General features: G+C 54.8%; 1 protein-coding gene across 1 annotated transcript; it reads left to right on the top strand.

Moving 5' to 3' along the window:
• The first annotated feature begins 6,955 nt into the window (after window positions 1-6,955).
• On the top strand, window positions 6,956-11,813 carry LOC119251548 (UL16-binding protein 1-like). Its single transcript, XM_037518791.2, has 5 exons — window positions 6,956-7,043; window positions 8,237-8,500; window positions 8,725-8,997; window positions 9,650-9,774; window positions 10,935-11,813. Exons 1-5 carry the CDS (start codon window positions 6,956-6,958, stop codon window positions 10,977-10,979), a joined length of 795 nt encoding a protein of 264 aa, XP_037374688.1. The 3' UTR covers window positions 10,980-11,813.
• Window positions 11,814-18,215: the final 6,402 nt, after the last annotated feature.

Raw genomic sequence — 18,215 nt, 5'->3', positions numbered from 1 at the left:
AGGTACTATCCCTTGCCCTCCTCCAGATAAGAGTGGCACCTAGAAGTGGGCTACAACTAAGCCCCTTTGAAATTGTGTTCGAAAGACCTCAGTTCTGAAAGCCAGTCCAGAAAAAGCACAGATTGCAGGATCACACAACATGTGAAACACATCCAGGAGGTTCTGGCAGTAATCCACAACTTTGCAATCTTGAGGATCTCTATGCCTCCTGATCAACCAGTACATCCCTTCAGACCTGGAGATCAGGTCTTATTGAAGACTTGGCAGACTGGGGATGCCCAAAACCAGCTGTCAGAAAAATGGACTGGTCCCTATGACGTTTGAGCATGTGCGTCATCTCAGTATTTCTCAGTAAATAAATATCTCAATAAAGTATGCACACATACTTCTTCAAAACTTGCAGGCATAGGGGCCTCCCCGGTGGCGCAGCGGTTGAGCGCTGGGTTGCGAAGCTGCCCGCGGCCTCTGCGGCATCGGTTCGATCCCCGGCTGCTCCCCGGCCACTGGAGGAGGGTCCCACATGGCGCGCAAAACTCTCCTGCCGCCCGCTGCTCCCCTCAGCAGTGTACTTCGGTCCTTCTGCCTGCTCTGCTCCCCGCTCTGGCTCTGGTGAATTCTCTCACCCTCCCGCGCTTCTGACTGTACCCAGTGCGTCTATAAACCAAACAAACAAACAAACAAATAAATAAATAAATAAAACATGCCTGTATTAAAAAAAAAAAAAAAACTTGCAGGCATAAAACCCTGGGTACATCATTCCAGAGTTAAGAAAGCCCCAGAAGGAACTGATCCAGAGACGAAATCCCATTGGTCTTGTGAACCCATTGAGGACTTGAGATATTTATTTAAGAAATATTTATTGAGATATTTATTTACTGAAGAAATGCTGAGATGACTCACATGCTCTAACCAATCTTTTCTTTCAAAGGTTAGGAGACGTGAAATAACATCTAGGATCACACATATGCTGGTGTATTTTTTTATTTTTATTTTTATTTTTTTGAAGATTTATTGATTTATTTATACAAGCACTGGGTACAGTCAGAAGCACGGAAGGGTGAGGGAATTCACCAGAGAGAGCCAGAGCGGAGAGCAGAAAAGGCAGACTGGGGAAGTACACTGCTGAGGGGAGCAGCGGGCGGCAGGAGAGGTCTGCGTGCCATGTGGGACCCTCCTCCGGTGGCCAGGGAGCAGCCGGGGATCGAACAGGCGCTGGAGAGGCTGCGGGCAGCTTCGCAACCCAGCGCTCAACCGCTGCACCACTGGGGAGGCCCAGTGTATTTTTTTTTACACAGAAAGGCTTTTCATTGTGATTTTGGTATTTTCTTTTCACTTAATTTTGGCCTATGAATGACACTGCAGTTGTATGAGATATCCCACGCGTGATAAACAGTAACTAAAGAGCTCTTTGTGTCTGTATGTTGTATGTCTGTATGTCCTTTCCTTGTGTCCTTGCCTTGGCCTCTAGTGGTTGACAAGTTGGTATACATGGTGCCCATAGACATTGGAAAGAAAAAGAGTCTCCAGTTATGAGAAAAATACTAAGGGTTATGGTTTGATTGTCTACATTGTATTACTGAACTAAGCCGGTGCTTTTATAAAGATTGAATATTGGTGTTTCTGCTGTTTTCTGATATTTATGGCAAAGCTTCCCAGAAATCTAAACTGAAGTAAAATTTTGTAGTCTATCATTTGGTTGATCAAAGGAAATTTTGTGGAACCTCAGTAGCCAAGAAACACAACTCCTGAGACACTCCACAAAATTTCTCCCTTTCCTCCTGGGAAAGGCATTAGATGAATTCATCCTATTTGGCCTCCTTAGTAAAGTAAAACCAGAAGGGAAGCCTTGTCACTTGGGAAAATGGGGAAACTTTGACATGTACACAAATGTTCACATTGATTTTCTAAAACGTGTATAAAACCTTTCAGTACCTGATATGTATGTAAATTGCCAGTGGTGACTGTTGCCTTATAATATTATATACTTCAATTGTTTGATATCTACAGAAATTGTTTCTGGAGAAAATAGGGGGAAAAGGCCTCAACAGATTCCTATTGATGGAACTGTTAAGAGTAAAAATTTCCTGCAAAGGACTGAATAGACCTGAAGATACACCTGATTTTTACTAAGTTTTGTTTGACATAATACTGGTCATTTTTTGCCTTTTGTTCTGAATCCACAAAGTTTTCTTGTTTTGAGTGGCCAGGATCTGCAGCAATGTTGCATTTTTTTCCATCAAAGCTAACTTGTGTTCACATTTTCTCTCCCCTTGATACCAACACAGCATAAAAATAGTGATAGTAATTTTTTTACTACCTATCTCAGAGTCTGTTTTTGCATAACGTCCATAGGGATTTTGTCTGCTTAAACTAAAAAATTGGACATGAGTTTCATTGTGTGGCTTTGAATGGAGTTCTTCCAGAAAGATGAAACAGCTGAACCAAGAAGAGAACCTGCTGCTTTGTTCATAGGTGAGGCCCCAAAGAGACCCCCAAAAAAGGTGAGGATCTTGCCTCCATTGGCAGGACTGGACAGCCCGGCAAATGAAAAACCCCTGGTACCCTCGAGAAGAGGAATGCCCAGGTGGAGTCTGATGAGACCAACTTTGTTCTTGACGTCTACACAGACTAGATGTCAAGAGTTCACTCTGATCCTATATGGAGTGTCAACAAAGCCAGCTAAAATTGCTGTTTAGTTATTCTGCCCTGTGATTTTATGCAAAGGTAGGTAAAATGGTTTAAAAGTAGATTTAGTTTGCAAACTTATGTTACGTTGTTGAAACAATTTGGGATCAAGGTTGAGAGAACTTGTTTTTACATAAGTTGAACCAATTTTAAGATTTTTTTTTTCCTTTGATTTGCTGTCTCTGCTGTTTTGTTTTGGCTAATGTCTCCAGATGTAGTTTTTTTTTTTTTTTTTCGCTTGGACTGAAAAACTATTTTGCTTTTCACAATGGACAATACCTGGAGAGACTGGTTGGCTTTCCAGTGGGAACCCTGGGAAAAATTTTCCCCTGAGACTGTACAGCAGCATCCATACATTTGATCTTCATCACCATGGAAATGGTGGCAAAAAGTAAAAGGGGGGAATTGTTAGGGGGAAAGGATGTCCTGAGCAAATCCCATACAGGCTTTGTGGATGCCACCCCCACTCCATCAAGACACTGGGAACTACAAATCCAAGGAAGAGAAGTTGTGAGGATCTAAGGGCGGAGTTAAGCAGCCATTTTCTCACGCTTCGGTTTATGACCAGATATGTTAGTGGGGTCTGGGGGCACTTGGCTCGTGCTCTTGGCCAGGCAGGTTTGGTTCTGGGGGGTCATTTGGGATTCCAGGTCCGCGGAACGGGTAGGACACATTTAAGAATTTATCTCCCTCTTTTCTCCCTGATGTGTACATTTCCTCATTTCCCTTCCCTTGTAAATAAACCTTTGTTAACCTTTAGTGTGTGCCTGCAGTGTAAGTCCCTTTTGAGCGAGCAGGTGAGGACCCACAGTCAGGCAACCTATAACAGTTGCAGTCACTGGCTTCAGAAATTTCTATCACGCTGGGAGGATACCCTGGGGCCCACAGGTGACTGAGCAGGGCCAGAGGATGTGGGAACTTCCTATAAAGCTCTGACCTGTTTTGGGGAGTGTGAGTGTGTGATTGAAGGTGTGATGGATGGATCCTCTGATTTCTCAGTGGACTTCCTGTCTGCAGAGTCAGAGACCCCATAGGATCCCACTTCCTCCTGTCTGGAAGCATTGGGAACAAAGTGTTTTCTTGTTAAAAACCTATCAAAAGTTTAAACTATGCTTCGCTTCTGTATCATACATAATATAGAACAAACTTTTTTCCTACGCATTAGCAATGAGTTGTATTCCTTCCTAAGCATGGGTCAGTTTCCAACATGTCATCCCTTGTGCTGTCACTGTCAGGAAATGTATCTGAGATATTGAGTGACAAGAAAGAAAAGACAGGCAGTGCCCAGTGTAGGGCGGATGTGGAGAGAGTGAACCCCCGGGTGTCTGGGAGAGTGTTTGGAGATGGAGCAGTGAGGAGGGTGACAGACAATGTGAGGTGAGGGGTGTGTGCTGGAGCAAGACCTGCTTGTCCCTGATCCTGGAGGTTCCAGAGTGAAATGTGGATCACCAGGGATGAGGAGCAGGTATTGTCAGATCATGTGGAGTTTCCATTTTTAATTCTGAAGAAATTTCTACCCCAGGAAAGTGGTATTTTTAAAAAACATCTCTTCCGGGCTTTCCTCAGGGAACTGAGGTCTTCTCTCCTCTCTGGTTCTGCTGGGCCGTGCTGGTCTCCATCACTCCACACATCAGTGCACTCCTGACAAAAGCTGAGAGCACAAGGCAAGACGAGGTCTGTGGACCAGCCACACAGATCTGGCCTCCTCAGCCGGGGTCACTATGTCTTCTCTCCTTGCATTCATCATTTTTCTTAAGTGTTGTGTCCAGTCTGTGCTTGAGTGGGATTTCACAGAGATAACCACTTAATGTTGACTGGCAGGGTAGAATGTAGAGGACGGTGTTCCCAGTGTAGAGCGGACATGGAGAAAGAAAATCCCTGGGCGTCTGGGGAGACAGTATGGAGATGGAGTCAGTGAGGGTGACAGTGTGCGATTGTAGAACGTGGCAGACCCCTTAGGGCCCTAGCTTAGATGGCTTCAAGCAGGTGTTAGACAAAAGGGAAATTCCAGTCCAAGTTCAAGACAATGAGGGGCCGAGTTCCCCTTAACACAGGGTACATGTACCCCACCCCCTACTTGGACCCCAGGACAAGGCGAAATACTCCACTGCTTGTTACAGCACAGTTTGGCTTCTGTAACTTGGATAAGAAAAGAAAACCCAATAAAAGTAAACAAACTAAAATAAAATATTAAGATAAAAAGAACAAAATCATAAAAAGAAATAGAATACTATAAATGAATAAAATAATTTAAATAAAATCATATTTGATTTTATTGCTTGCTTTTGGCACCTGCAACCTCCCAGATGCAGTTTTCGACTTTGAAGCCCCTTGTCACCCCCTGCTCAGGGCTGCTCCCTAAGTGAGGGACAGCAGCTGGCAGGATAATAGAGGCTTTCTCTGAATCTGATTCAGACTTGGGTCTGTTTCTAGGGGGAATCTCTACAACAAGGTGAGGGGGTATGTGGGGGGAAGACCCGCACATTGCTGACCCTGGAGATACCAGAGTGACACGTGGACCTTATAGATGAGGAACAGGGAGCAGGTGGTGCTGGAGAGCTCAGGGGGGACCTGCCCCCTTGGCTTATCCAGTCCTTCGTCACAGACAGACTAGAACGGTCTTACAGGGAATAACATTATTTCCTGTAATTATTTCATTTATTGTACTTAATTGTATTATCTGTTGTATTTCATTTATTTTAATTATTGCTTTATTTTTAGTTTATATTAGTTCTTTTTATTTAGTTTTGTGTAGAACTGGGGTGTAGGCAAGAGGTTGGGGGTAGATGAGAGGAATTACCAGAAAGAGTGAGATGCTGAACAGGCAGATCCACTGAAATACACTGCTGAGGGAGCAGCAGGGGAGTCAGGAGGGGTCTGCTGCCCCATGTGGGTCACTTCCCTGGTCAGGGATTGAACTCAGGCCATCCCATGGGCCTTCGTCATGGCAGGTGACCATAGGTCACCAGGGAGGCTCTTATATGACTTTATTAAATTATTTTATTCATTTATAGTATTTTAACTATTTATTTTTATGAATTCGTTCTTTTTATCTTAATATTTTATTTTAGTTCATTTTCTTGTGTTGGGTTTTCTCTCCTCACCCAAGTTACATGGACCCAGCAGACGCCGGGCCAGGGTGACGGGGCTGGGGTGAGTCCAGGGCAGGTGGGGGTGACCGGGCAGCTGCGGGGACGGCGCGGGCAGGGCCTCGGGGAGTTCCAGGGGCTTCTGGATCAGGGCAGGGGCGTCTGAGAGGCGCCCACCAGACACCCCAGAGACGAGGCAGAGAGTCCGGGGGGAGCAAACACGGCAGGTGACCCTGGAGGGAACAGCCCTGAGCCCGGGCGGGGCCGCTCTGAGGGGGGGGGGGAGGACGCGCCCCCCGGAGCAGAGCCGGGGAGACAGCGCCGCCCCAGAGCAGGGTGCTGGGAACGGGGAGAAAGTGTTAAATTCCCCGCACTCTGCGCTCCGGGCTCCCCGCCCCTCCAGGCACCGCGCCCCGGGAGGCCCGACTCTCCTGCGTTAAATGAACGTTACTTCCCCACACACGGCCTCTCCCGCCTGCTCGGCTGGGCCGGCTCCGGCTCCTGTCCACGGGGGACGAGACCCTGTGGCGATTCTAGGGCTAAATTCACGGCGCGCGGGGACTCGGCGCGCTGAAGTCGGCTGCGCCGCCCACCCGAGGGGTCCGCGCCGCGATGAGTAACCCGGGCCGCCCCGCCCGCTCGCCTGACGTAAGGGCGGGCGCCAGGCAGAGCGGGGGCGGGGAGAAATGTGCGGGGTCCTTCTCTCCCCGTCCCCGCCCCCGCCCCGCCCCGCCCCGCCCCGCCCCGCCCCGCCCCGCCCTTTTAGTCGCCGTGCAGTCCTGTCCCCGACCTCCCTCCGCCCAGGTGCAGGCTCGTTCTCGCCCCGCCCCCGTCCCGCCCCCGTCCCGCCCCGCCGCGCCGCGCGGGGCAGCTGAGTCTCCGGCGCCGCGGCCCAGCCTCCCGGCGCCCTCGCGGGCGTGCCCCAGAGCTGTATAAAAGACAGACGAGCGCAGCCTTGAGCTGCAGCGCTGAGTGCGCCCAGCGGTGAGTCCCTCCGCCGCCGCGCCGAGATCCTCCCCCGGCCTCGCGCGGGCACCCCCGGCCCTCACAGGTGCAGTCGCGCGCCCCGCGCCCCGCTCGGCCCGGGACGGGGGCGCATCGCCCCGCGGGCGTGGGGTTGGGGCGGGGAGAGGGGAGCTGGATTCGACTCGGCGGTTCTCAAATTCCCAGGGGTCCCGGACATGGCGGCGTTTGTCCCTCGGGTCGGTGTCCGCGTCCTGCTGCTGCTGCTGCTGCTGCTGCGGGGCGGCGCGTGGGGGGCGCTCGGCGGTGAGTGTAGCCCGTGGGGTGTCCGGGGGCGGGGCGGGCGGGGCGAGTCCCAGCCCCGGAGCGAGCCCGGGCGCTGCAGGTTCACCGAGCGCGCCTCCGGGTCCGCGCGGGACGGGGCACCCCTCCCCTCCCATCGCGCCCCGGGGCCCGGGTGGAGGGCGGGGGCCGCGACTCTCGAGTCCCTGCGCCCCGGGAAGGGACTTTGGGAAAGGCCGGAACGTGCGCTCGCTCCGCTGACAGCGGGACACGCCCCCCCCCCTGCTGTCCGCGGGGACTTGGCTCCGCTCTGGACACGGGCAGAGGCAGGTGTGGTTGGGATGGGGTGTCGGGCTCCTGACCCCCCTCCCTTGTGTTCTGGAAATGGAGCGCTCAGCACCGGAGGCGGCCAGCCAGGCCGTCCTGCCCTGCGCCTACGCCCTCGGGGCTCTGGGACTGAGGCTCCCTCCAGGCTGCTGCTACCCAACCTGCTGCCTCCTGGTCACTGACTCACCTGGCGCCTCCACACGTGCCCTCCCCCTCGCTGCTGGGCCCTTCTGGGGACGCCTCTGGCTCCCTGACCGCCTTCAGCGCAAGTCACCACCGAGCCTGAGCCCAGGCTTTCCTCAGGGCTGACGCCAGAGTCTCCAGCTCCTCCGGAGCCTGGGTGACCGAGGGGGTGTCTGCGTGTGTCCTGTCCTCTCCACCCTGACACCTCACTTATTCTCAAGCATGTGGTCATCCCGCCTCCACCCCCTGCCTCAAATTCTGGCTTCTCTGTTTTCCCTGCCTGGACCGTGGCTTTCACAGCTCTGGGAGCACCTGTGAGCAGATCAGTCCCCCATGCTGGGCCTGCTGGAGACCATGACCCGGCTCTGCAAACTCTCCTTCTCCTCCTTGGCTTCTGTCCCCACCCTCCCCTTCCTCAGGAGCAGCACCCCCTGCAGGCCCTCCCTGTCCTGCAAGGTCACTAGACTGACATTCTCACCAGGGCCACCTGCCATGTGCCAGGGCAGACTCCTCTGTGGCTGACTGGAGCTGGGTGTGGCCTGGAGGGCACAGGGGACATTTCCTGATTTCTGGGGAGAGGGAGGGGTCACCCGGGGAGCCTTGCTCTTCCAGCCCAGCCCTTCAGAGAGTCTCTTGGGTCCCACAGATCGGGAGGGGAGCCTGTGTCCCTTCCCTCCCGCTCCAGCCCCCCTGGTTCTCATTCACAGCTGTCCAGCGCCTCTGCTACAACTTCTCCGTCACTCCTCGGCCTGGGCCTGGACGGCCATGGTGTGAGATTCGAGGCCAGGTGGAGGGGTCCCTCTTCCTTCACTATCGCTGTGGGGGGCAGGAGGTGAAACCAGTCTTTCCTCTGGGGACCAAGGAGGACGCCACAGAGGCCTGGGAGGGACAGACTGAATCCCTCAAGGACCTGATGGAGGAGCTCAAGAAGAAACTGCTTGACCCTCAACCAGGGATGGTGAGAAGCAGTGGTGAGTGGGGAATCCCCAGGGCAGAAGAACTTCCCCGTGGGCCCAGGAAACCGTGAGGTGTGTGTCAAACTGTGGTGATTGTGTGGAGTTGGTTCCTCCCCCAGAGACCCTGAGGAGGGAGGACACAGAGGACAGAGCAGGGCAGGGAGTCAAGGGCCAGGGGGGTGGGTACCGGGTGGGCCAAGGCTGTGGAGAGCAGAGACCCAGCTCTTTCCCTGGGGCAGGGCCCCTCTCCCTGCAGGGCAGGATGGTGTGTGAGGGGGAGGCCCGTGGACAGAGCCGCGCATCCTGGCGCTTCGTCGTCAATGGACACATCTCCCTGCGCCTGGACTCGGAGACCAGACTCTGGACGGGGGACCCGCCCGCAGACACGGGGAAGCTGGAGAGGTGGGCGGAGGACAGAGACCTGAACCACTTGCTCTTGAAGATGTCCCTCGGGGACTGCAAGATGTGGCTTCGGCAGGTGGCAGCGCACTGGGAGATGCCAGGGACGACAGGTAGTGCTGTGTGGGGAGGAAGTGTGGTTTTCTGACGAGTATGTGTGTGTGTGTGTGTGTGTGTGTGTGTGTGAGAGAGAGAGAGAGAGAGAGAGAGAGAGGGAGGGAGACTGGGTATGAGTCTGCCTGTGGGAGCAGCTGATCCTGCGCAGGGAGCGGCTCTCAGGAGACCCTGGTCACAGGGCTGTTCTCCCTCCTTCCCCTTCTCCTCCCTCTGTCTCTCCCCCTGGGACATTGCTCTGGGGATTCTAGCTGACCCCACACCCGAGGGAGTCATGCTCTTTTCAGAGGTTTCCTTCTGACTCTCCCTTCTCTGAGAAACCCTCTCTCTGTCTCACCTGCTGTGTGTCTGCAGTCCGTCCTGTCCGCCTCGCATGCCAGCTCCTGAGAGGACTCTCTGCACCCTCTCCTGGGCCCTCCTCTGTCACAGCAGGGATGAGTGATTAGAGGTCACCCTAGTTCCCTCTACTGTGTGAGCCCCTGGGGTCCCACCTCCTCTGTCTGCCCTCCCCAGGGCCTGTCACTGTGCCCCCAAAGCACAGGAGAAGAGAGTGGCCTCCTCTGTGCTGGATCTGGGCAGCAGGAGTTGAGGCGGCCTCTTCTCACATCTGGGGTCTGCTCGATGGTTTTCACTTTTGTTTTTCCATTTCAGCATCACCTGCCATGGCCCCAGGCAAAGACCCACCCAAGGCCACAACTGTCGGGCACATGCCCTGGCTCATCCCTGTGATCCTGCTCCCCTGCGCCATCCTACTTGGCATTGTGTTTATACTGAAGGTACTGGGGGCAGAATAGGTGGGATGGAATGGGCAGGTCACTGGGTACAAGGAGGGGATGGAATTCCAGTCCCCCCACCTTCCCAGAATCCACTCATTGTGGATTGAAACCAGGTGAGAAGAGCTCGTGTCACCTGAGCAAGAACTTGGCCCAGCTCAGCCCTGAGCGCTGAGTCCCCCTCCCTGGAGGCCGGTGGGTGGGAAGGGCCACGCCAAGGCTTAAGGCCTGTTCATAGCAATGAGCTTGAGCAACTCAGACCTGACTGGGGTGAGATGCTGCTCTGGGAGGATGCCTGTGGGGAGAGAGGGGTGTGGAGTTTAGGGACACGGGCACACATATACATGCTCCTCAGGCCTTGTGTGGGGACAGCAGCCTGTCCCCAAAGGAGTGTCTCCACAGGAGTGTCTAGGGCCAGGCTCCAGAGTGGGGAGAGGCTGGGTGGAATGCCAGTGGGAGGCTCGAAGGCTTTGCCTCCAATCTCAAGACCGGAATCAGGATTCTGTTCTCATAGACGTGTCTGGTGACTACAGGGGAGGCGGGAGCTGACAGGGACTGTCAGGCAGGGATCAAGGGACATTTGCTCTCACTCTACCTTGAGCATCCCGGCTCAGCCTAGAGTGCCAGCCAGCCTTCTGCACACCCCAGATCCGGAGTCACTTGTGGACCCTGTGTTGTTTGGAAACGGTGCAGGGCCAAGCTTCTGTTACTGCTCAGAGCTGAGCTGGATCAGGACAGATGGGGAGAGGGGCAGGGAGAGTCATAGTGAACACAGTGAGGGCTGTGTCCTGCCAGCTGAGAGGCTCAGAGAGAAGGGAAGAGGGATGTTGGCCTGCAACCCTCCCTGAGGCTGGAGGTGTGGGCATGCGGCCCTTCTCCTCTCTCACAGCCTGACCCCGCAGCCCCTCCAGGAACATGGAGAATCAGCACTGAAAATGGGAATAGAGGGATTCACTACTGCCTTTAGCAGGGCCAAAGCCTTGGTACCAGTGAGGAGCAGGTGGTACAGGCTACTGCACCCCGGGTTGGGGGGCCAGGTTAGGGAAGTACCAGACCCTCAGGGAGGGAGGGCTCTGAGATGGGGTGACCGGGGAGGGGCAGCCTCTGGAGAAGGGACCTAGGGGCTCTCAATCCCTGGGACAAACATTTGTTCTTCTCTGAAGGCCCGTGCTGCTGCCCGAGCCCCCGAGCCCGGGGTCCTGCTCTAGACTCTGCCTTTGTGACCCGCCGTGGCTCCCCTGCTTCATCCTCCACCCCAGGACGCAGTGGTTCTAAATCTGGAGGACTCCAGGGTCACCACTCCCAGGGTCTCAACACGGCCTGTCCTCTGTGACCTTTGGGGTCATAGTTTCCTTAACACACGGATGCCACTTTCTCAGGTGCTAAGGGGCAGATTCTTGCACCTCAACATCAAGAGGTGAAGGGATCATGTTCCATCCAAATCGAGTGGTGGACAGCAGTGGAGTCACCGAGGTCCTGATGTCCTTTGAACACTTAGAAAAGGAATCCTCCTTGGATGCGGACTTCCCCATCTCAGTGCGTGGACAGTCCCCACGCCGAACACAATCAGCCACACAGCAAGTGCCCACCTGCACTGAAAGTGTCCCGTGACCCAAAAGACATTGGACAAGGTGCGGGGCTTCTGTGCCGGGGAGGTGGGAAGGAACACATCTGTAGAGTGAGAACTTAGGCCCTAAAACCCATGGGGACTTAAATCAGTGTGTCCGCAGTAAATATATTTGAGAAACTGTGCATGTTTACAAATGAGGTTAATGAAAGGACCTCCCTGGTGTCACAGGGGTTAAAGACAGCACTGTCAAGCCATTGGCAGCCACTGCAACACCAGTTTCATCCCAGGCTGGCCTGGGAGCTACCCAAGTGGCACAGTTGACCTCTCCTGACTTGTGCGCTGCTCCCCTCAGCAGTGTATCTCAGTAGATCTGCCTCTTCTGCTCCCCACTCTTTAGGGGAATCCTCTCACCGTCCATACCTCTGGCCTGTACCCCCGTTTTTGTATGCATAAATAAAATAAAAAATTATAAAACCACAACCCCATCTTTGTCTTTTCATAAAATGGTAAATACCTGAATCCATCCTTCCTGTGACCATAAAGCACATTTTGGAACAACCGCTGAGACGTGACTCTGGACTGCGGATGAGGTGCTGACAGGCTGAGGTGAATCTGCCGTGAGCGTGTGTGGGGATCCAGGAGCGTGTCCTGCTGTGCAGGAAACACACGCTCGTGTATGTGGCATCAGAGGCCGTCACCATCATGGGGGACATCGGGTGACAGCTCGCTGCCCTGTGGCTCAGAGAGGGAAGGACCTGCACACCTTCACCTCTTCTGTGTGAGTCTGTTCTTCTCCCAAAGGCCTTACAGTTACTGAGTACGTGGAATTTAAGAGAAGTTCATTCTCAGAGTTGGAGGAAGAAGGAAGAGCCCAACAAGTGCAATCAAGACCCCGCTGCTTGTCCAAAGGGAGAAGCTGCTCAGACTCCCTTGCTCCTGCCTCCTGGGCTGCTCCTCCTGCACCTCATCTGCAGGACCACCCCCCCACCCCCGCCCCGCAGGGCCCTTCTGAGAGTGTGTGAGTCAGGCCTGAGCAGGGGTGTGCACACACCCGGGGATAGTACTGACCCTCCCTGTGGGGCAGGAAACCAACCAGAGAATGGGGTCTAGTAGCTCCTCTGAGGTTAAATCATCCTCTGTGGTGTGTCCGGAGGGGTGTGGGGAGGAGGTTAAGTGAGGTTGTGGTTGCGGGTGGGGGGGGGGTATCCCATGTCTTGCCTTCCCAGATCTCATCACTGCCAGAGCAATTTCCCATCTCACCTGTGACATCTCTTCCTCTCCAACACCCTGGGGTCAACCCATCTGTTCTCCCTGCTGGTCCTCAAATCGTGCCCCAGGCATTCAGTTCTGGCACTTTCCACTGTCAGGTGTTCCCGTCCCACTGGACAGGAGCTGCAGACGATCAGAGCCGGGCATGCATCACCTCCCGGGGTCTCTCTGACACCCCCGAGTATCAGGCTTCTGCGGATACAGACAGAATATGGGTAGAAAGACTGATGTGGGGTGAGTGGAGGGGACAGTGGGGAGAGACTTGGAGGAGAGAGAAGGGGAGGGGGGAGCTAGAGAGGCGCCAGCGCTGGGGCTGTGAGGAGTGAGACTGAGTCCCGCCACCCGCCACGGGTGGGATCCTCACCCCCCCCACCCCGTGGGCAGGTGAAGCTGAAGGGGATCCTGCTCTTCGTGGGGGGCAGACTCAGGTTCTTTTACCACCTTCAACTTGCTGGTGTTCAGGCCTCAGCAGGTCTCCTACTACAGAGGTCAGGGGTCAAGGTCGCAGAGACAGAGATGACCCAGAGCTGGAGTCCAAGGGCTTCCTCCTCACTGGAGGTGACTTTGCATGTGTGGAAATAAAGCAGGAGGCGCAGCCCCTGCCTGCGACGGAGCACGGAGGGTCTTGCTCAGGCCCAGCAGGTCCCACTGCTGTCCTCCCTCCCCCCCAGCCCAAATGCTGCTGCAGGGAGGGGAGAGGCCCCTGCCTGGAGAGCGCAGGGATGGGGTCAGGGGCCTGCAGGGGCGCTGGTTGGCTGCCTGGAAAACTTTGGGCCTCGAAATTGAAATTCCCGCCGGGAATTTCCCGGGAGGGGAGACTTGGGGCTCTGGGAGAGAATCCAGCAGATCGAGGCTTTCAGGAGGGACCACCCGAGCCGGAGCCCCTCACATTAGGACATGGCTGAGGCCCAGAGCAGAGCAAGGACTCAGAGCAGCCTGGAAGCCAGGAAATGGGGAGGGGAAAGTTTTAGGGGAGGGGTTTGAGGACTGCGCACCCCTCCCCTCTCATGGGGCCCCAGACCAGGTGAAGGGCTACTCTCCCCTGACCCCCAGGCAGGGACTTTGGGAAAGGCCAGAATCTCTGCGCTCGCTGGTGGCGTGACACAGCCCCCCTCACCGAGCCCCTGCTTCCCGCAGAGAATTGGCTCAGTTCTGGACACTGGCAGAGGCAGGTGTGCCTTGGGATGGGGGCAAGAGGTTCCTGACCACCCCTCCTAGTGTTCCAGGTTGGTTTTACTTCTGGAAATGAAGCGCTCAGCACCGGGAGGGCTGCTGGCCTGGCCGTCCTGCCTGGGCGTGAGGGGCGCTGGGAGCCCCCACAGGTCTCGGGCTAAAGCTCCATCCTGCTGCTCCTACCGGACCTGACCCTCCTGGCCACTGGCTCCTGACCTCCTGCGGGGGCCCATTCTGGGGACAGCATCTGACTGCAGGACTGGCCTTCAGCAGAAGCCCTCACTGAGCCTGAAGAATGCAGGGCCCTTCCCACCAGGCTTCCCTCAGGCCTGATGGCAGAGTTCTTCAGGCTTCACCGGGGACCCTGGGTGACAAGGGGGTGTCTGTGTCTTTCCTCTCCTCTTCACCCTGATTTCTCACTTCTCTCTACCACCTGCCTCAGAAATTCTGGATTTTCTGTTTTCCCAGCACCCAGGAGCACCTATGGGCCGATCAGTCCCTTCAGCCGGGGCCTGCAGGAGCCCATGACCCAGCCCTGCAAACTCTCCTTCTGCAAGCTTGGGTGCCGGCACTGACCCAGCCAGGCATTCCCATCCGCTGGACAAGAGCTTGCAGTCACCCAAAGCCGGGCACACATCCCCTCTGACTGTGCTTCTGACACCCCTGCATATCAGGGTTCTGTGGGCTACAGACCAGAATGTGGGTAGAAAGACTGAGGAGGGGTGTGTGGAGGGAGCACTTGTGGGTGTTGGGGGGAGAAAGAACAAGAGACAGAGACAGAGAGAGAGAGAGAGAGAGAGAGAGAGAGAGAGAGAGGAGAGGAGAGAGAGAGAGAGAGAGAGAGAGAGAGAGGAGCTTGCTTTAGAGAGCGGCGCCCACTGGTCCTGTGATGAGTGAGACTGCAGTCCAAGCAAGGGTGGGGTCCACACCCTCTGTGGGCAGATGAAGCCTGAAGGAGAATCCCGTTCTTTGTGGAGGGCAGGTGAGTCCACTCAGCCTGGGCCTGCTGGAGCCCATGACCCAGCACTGCAAACTCTCTTTCTCCACCTTCCCTACCCCCCTCCCCTGGACCAGATTCCTCAGGAGCAGCCCCCCTACAGGCTCTTCCAGTCCCGCAAGGACACCCCAGTGCCTGTGCCTTGCCAGGCCTGCCCCACTGGGGGGGAGGGGGCAAATGGGAGAGGGGATCTCTGCTGGCGAAGTGCCAGGTGAAGAGTCTGGGTTGCTCCCCGGTGTCTTCCGCCTTGCACGGGGTCCCAGCAGGAGCGTCCTGTTCAAAAAAGAACAACACGGAGAAAAAAATCAAATAGTCATCGAAAAAGTGGTGGTCGGGCTATGCTAGTGCACCGACCTCTGGGATCAGCAGGGACACAAAGGCAAAAAGGCCGTCCACGGTGTCTGGAGGTGTCTGCTTTTCAAACTGGCCCAGCCCAGTTGATACACGACTTTGCAAATGGCCCACAGACGGGGCCGCGGGGAGCTCACAGCTTGTCACAATCCCTGTCTGTGAAAGGCCGGGGTGGGAAGTTCAGGTGTCAGCCGCGTCTCTCCTGACACACAGCCCGGGGATCCCAAATCACACTTTCACGGGGAGCGAGTCCCTCAGGCCGTGGACAGGCACGAGCCAGGGCACTGCCCACTGGGGAGCGTCTCCTCCAGGGCAGCTTGGCGGACACGCGCCTGCTCCGGAGTCCCCAGTGTCCTGGCTCACGGGTCGGTGCACCTGGTGGCCGTTTGGAACGACTGAGGGAGCCACCCGGGGGTGCAGCTGCTGCGGCAGCAGCCGAGGGGACCAGGCATGTGACTCCGGCGTGAAAGAGCCTCCAGGACGGCGGACACCGCGGGCTCGAGAAAGCCTGAACGCACTGACTGAAGGGGGAGCCAGGCCCGCGGTCTGGGGTCGGGAATCCCCCAGGCACGTGCGGTTCACTCCAGAAAACAGAGCGTTTGCACAAAACCGAAGGAACAGTGCACGGGCTGCAGAGAGGGCCCCTGGGGAAGGTGTCCGGGAAGAGCTGGAGGCAAAAGCCACAAACAGGGAGAGGAAGCGCAGACCTCAGAAGCCCAGAGTCTCCTCCAAAGCCGGAGCCTCCAGCGCGTAGTCACTGCCCCGCAGGGGCACGTTTCACCCCACAGCCCGCAGGGAGGGTAGAAGCAGGACACTCCCGAGGCTTCTCTGGGGTGCGGCAGTCAGGCGGGATCAGCTCCTCCCTGAACCTCTGAGTCTCCATCAGGCTTCGTCCTGCACCACCTGAGCTGATTCCAGGTCACCTGCCCGTCCTGCTGCAAGACGTCGCCAGAGCTGGGATGCCACCTTCTCTTCAGGCGAGACGACTCACACAGACACACGCTTTCCTTTTCTTTAGGTGAGATGACGTTGCATTTTAGTTGCCTTACAATAAGGAGCCAAAAGTAAACCTGAAAGTTGAGTGATTTTATAAAAGAGACTTTAGGGGCCTCCCTGGTGGCGCAGGGGTTAAAGACACAGCACTATCAAGCTATCTCCAGCCACTGCAGCATGAGTTTGGTCCCAGCCAGGGAGCTGCTCACGTGGCACAGCAGCCCTCTCCTGTCTTGCACGCTGCTCCCCTTGATACAGTTAACACGTTTGTCTTTCCCCCATTTCTTGCAATCCCCCTTATCTGGCATTAACAATAGCTTGTCTTTCCCCCTTTGTTGCAGCTTCCCCCTCCCCTTAAGAAGCAAAACAAGCTGTCGCCCCTCGGTTTCCGTGCAGACCCTGTCCGCCTCCCCTTAATGAAATAAGGCTGACACCACCCTTCTCTGTGAAGACCCCTTCCCCTTACCTGTCTCCGTGCTGACCCTCTCCCCCTCTCCTTAATGAAAACCAGCTAGGGACCTCCCCTGGTGACAGCGGTTGAGCGCTGGGTTGCAAAGCTGCCCGCAGCCTCTGCAGCGTTGGTTCGATCCCTGGCCGCAGGGCGAGGGTCCCACATGGCGCGCAGACCTCTCCTACCGCCCGCTGCTCCCCTCAGCAGTGTATTTCATGAGACTGCCTGCTCTGTTCCCTGCTCTGGCTCTGGTGAATTCTCTCACCCTCCAGTTCTTGTATGTATGGAGAAAGAAAGGAGAGAGAGAGAGAGAGAGAGAGAGAGAGAGAGAGAGAGAAAGTCCACGTCCATGTTGAGCTGGAGCCCACTTGTCTCCGTGCAGACCCTTCCCTCTGCCCTTCGCAGACCCCTACCCATCTCCCCCTTGTGTAAACACCCTGCACTCCGCCAAACAGCAGGACCTGAGTCTGCTGCCCTCATTTGTCCACAAATTAAACCACTTTCCTTTTCCTCAAACTTGGTTTCCTTTTATTGGCTGGAGGAAACTGAGGCCAGCGTTCGGGAACACCCTCAGCTGTGAATTTTAGCAGATCTGCCTGTTCTGCTGCCCACTCTCTATGGGGAATCCTGTCTCACACACGCCCCACCTCTGATCTGCACCCCAGGTCTTGTAGGCATAAATAAATCTTTTTAAAAAATGACTTTAGGGCCTCTCCAGTGGCGCAGCGGTTGAGCGCTGGGCTGAGAAGCTGCCCTCAGCCTCTGCAGCGCCGGTTGGATCCCCAGCTGCTCCCCGGCCACCAGAGGAGGGTCCCACATGGCGCGCAGACCTCTCCTGCCGCCCGCCCGCTGCTCCCCTCAGCAGTGGACTTCGGTCCTTCTGCCTGCTCTGTTCCCCGCTCTGGCTCTGGTGAATTCTCTCACCCTCCCGCGCTTCTGACTGTACCCAGTGCTTGTATAAACAAACAAACAAACAAATAAATAAATAAAAATACGTGCCTCTTAAAAAAAAATAAAAGACAAAGGACTGGTCTTTAGGGCAGTGCAGCAATGTGCTTCCTTGTACTGTTGAACATGCCGCTTCTGATCTGGTCGGTGGCTTCTGAGCGTCCTGCCAGTATGAACAGGCGCTTCCAGGAAAATTCTATCACGGAGTCCTCTTCTTCTACAGTAGTTTATTGGAGAGATAAAATCCATGATCCTTTAAGTATTTTAGGCAGGTAAAATATTTTAAATTTAAAAAAATGGTAAATTATTTAACCAATGTAATCAAATTATCTTTTCAATACTTGCTTTTTTCTAATATTCAAATATTAGAACATGGAGTAACAGTGAAATAACAGCCAAATAGCTTTATCTTTGAGAGAAAGAAAAATAAATGCATGGTCCTTAATTGCCTTCAAAAAAGTGAAAACAAAACAAAACAAAACTTTATACTGTCTTTCTCATAAATAAAGCATACATGATCCGGTCTCGATTTCTGTGAGTTTTTGTTTTTTCCTCACTGGGAAAAAACAACTGCAAAAAATATTGGAAAAATGAGAGCAGTGAAGCAATCTGAACACCACCAGGGATTAAAGTGGTATAAGTTGAACACTAGAGGGTGAGCCTTTTGAACAGGATCTCCCAGAATCAAACCA

The sequence above is a fragment of the Talpa occidentalis genome, unplaced genomic scaffold (genome assembly GCF_014898055.3).
Source record: "Talpa occidentalis isolate TD23 unplaced genomic scaffold, MPIMG_talOcc4v2.1 talOcc4.2, whole genome shotgun sequence".
In the NCBI taxonomy this organism is placed as follows: Eukaryota; Metazoa; Chordata; class Mammalia; order Eulipotyphla; family Talpidae; genus Talpa; species Talpa occidentalis.
This window is presented reverse-complemented; position numbering and strand designations above follow the sequence as displayed.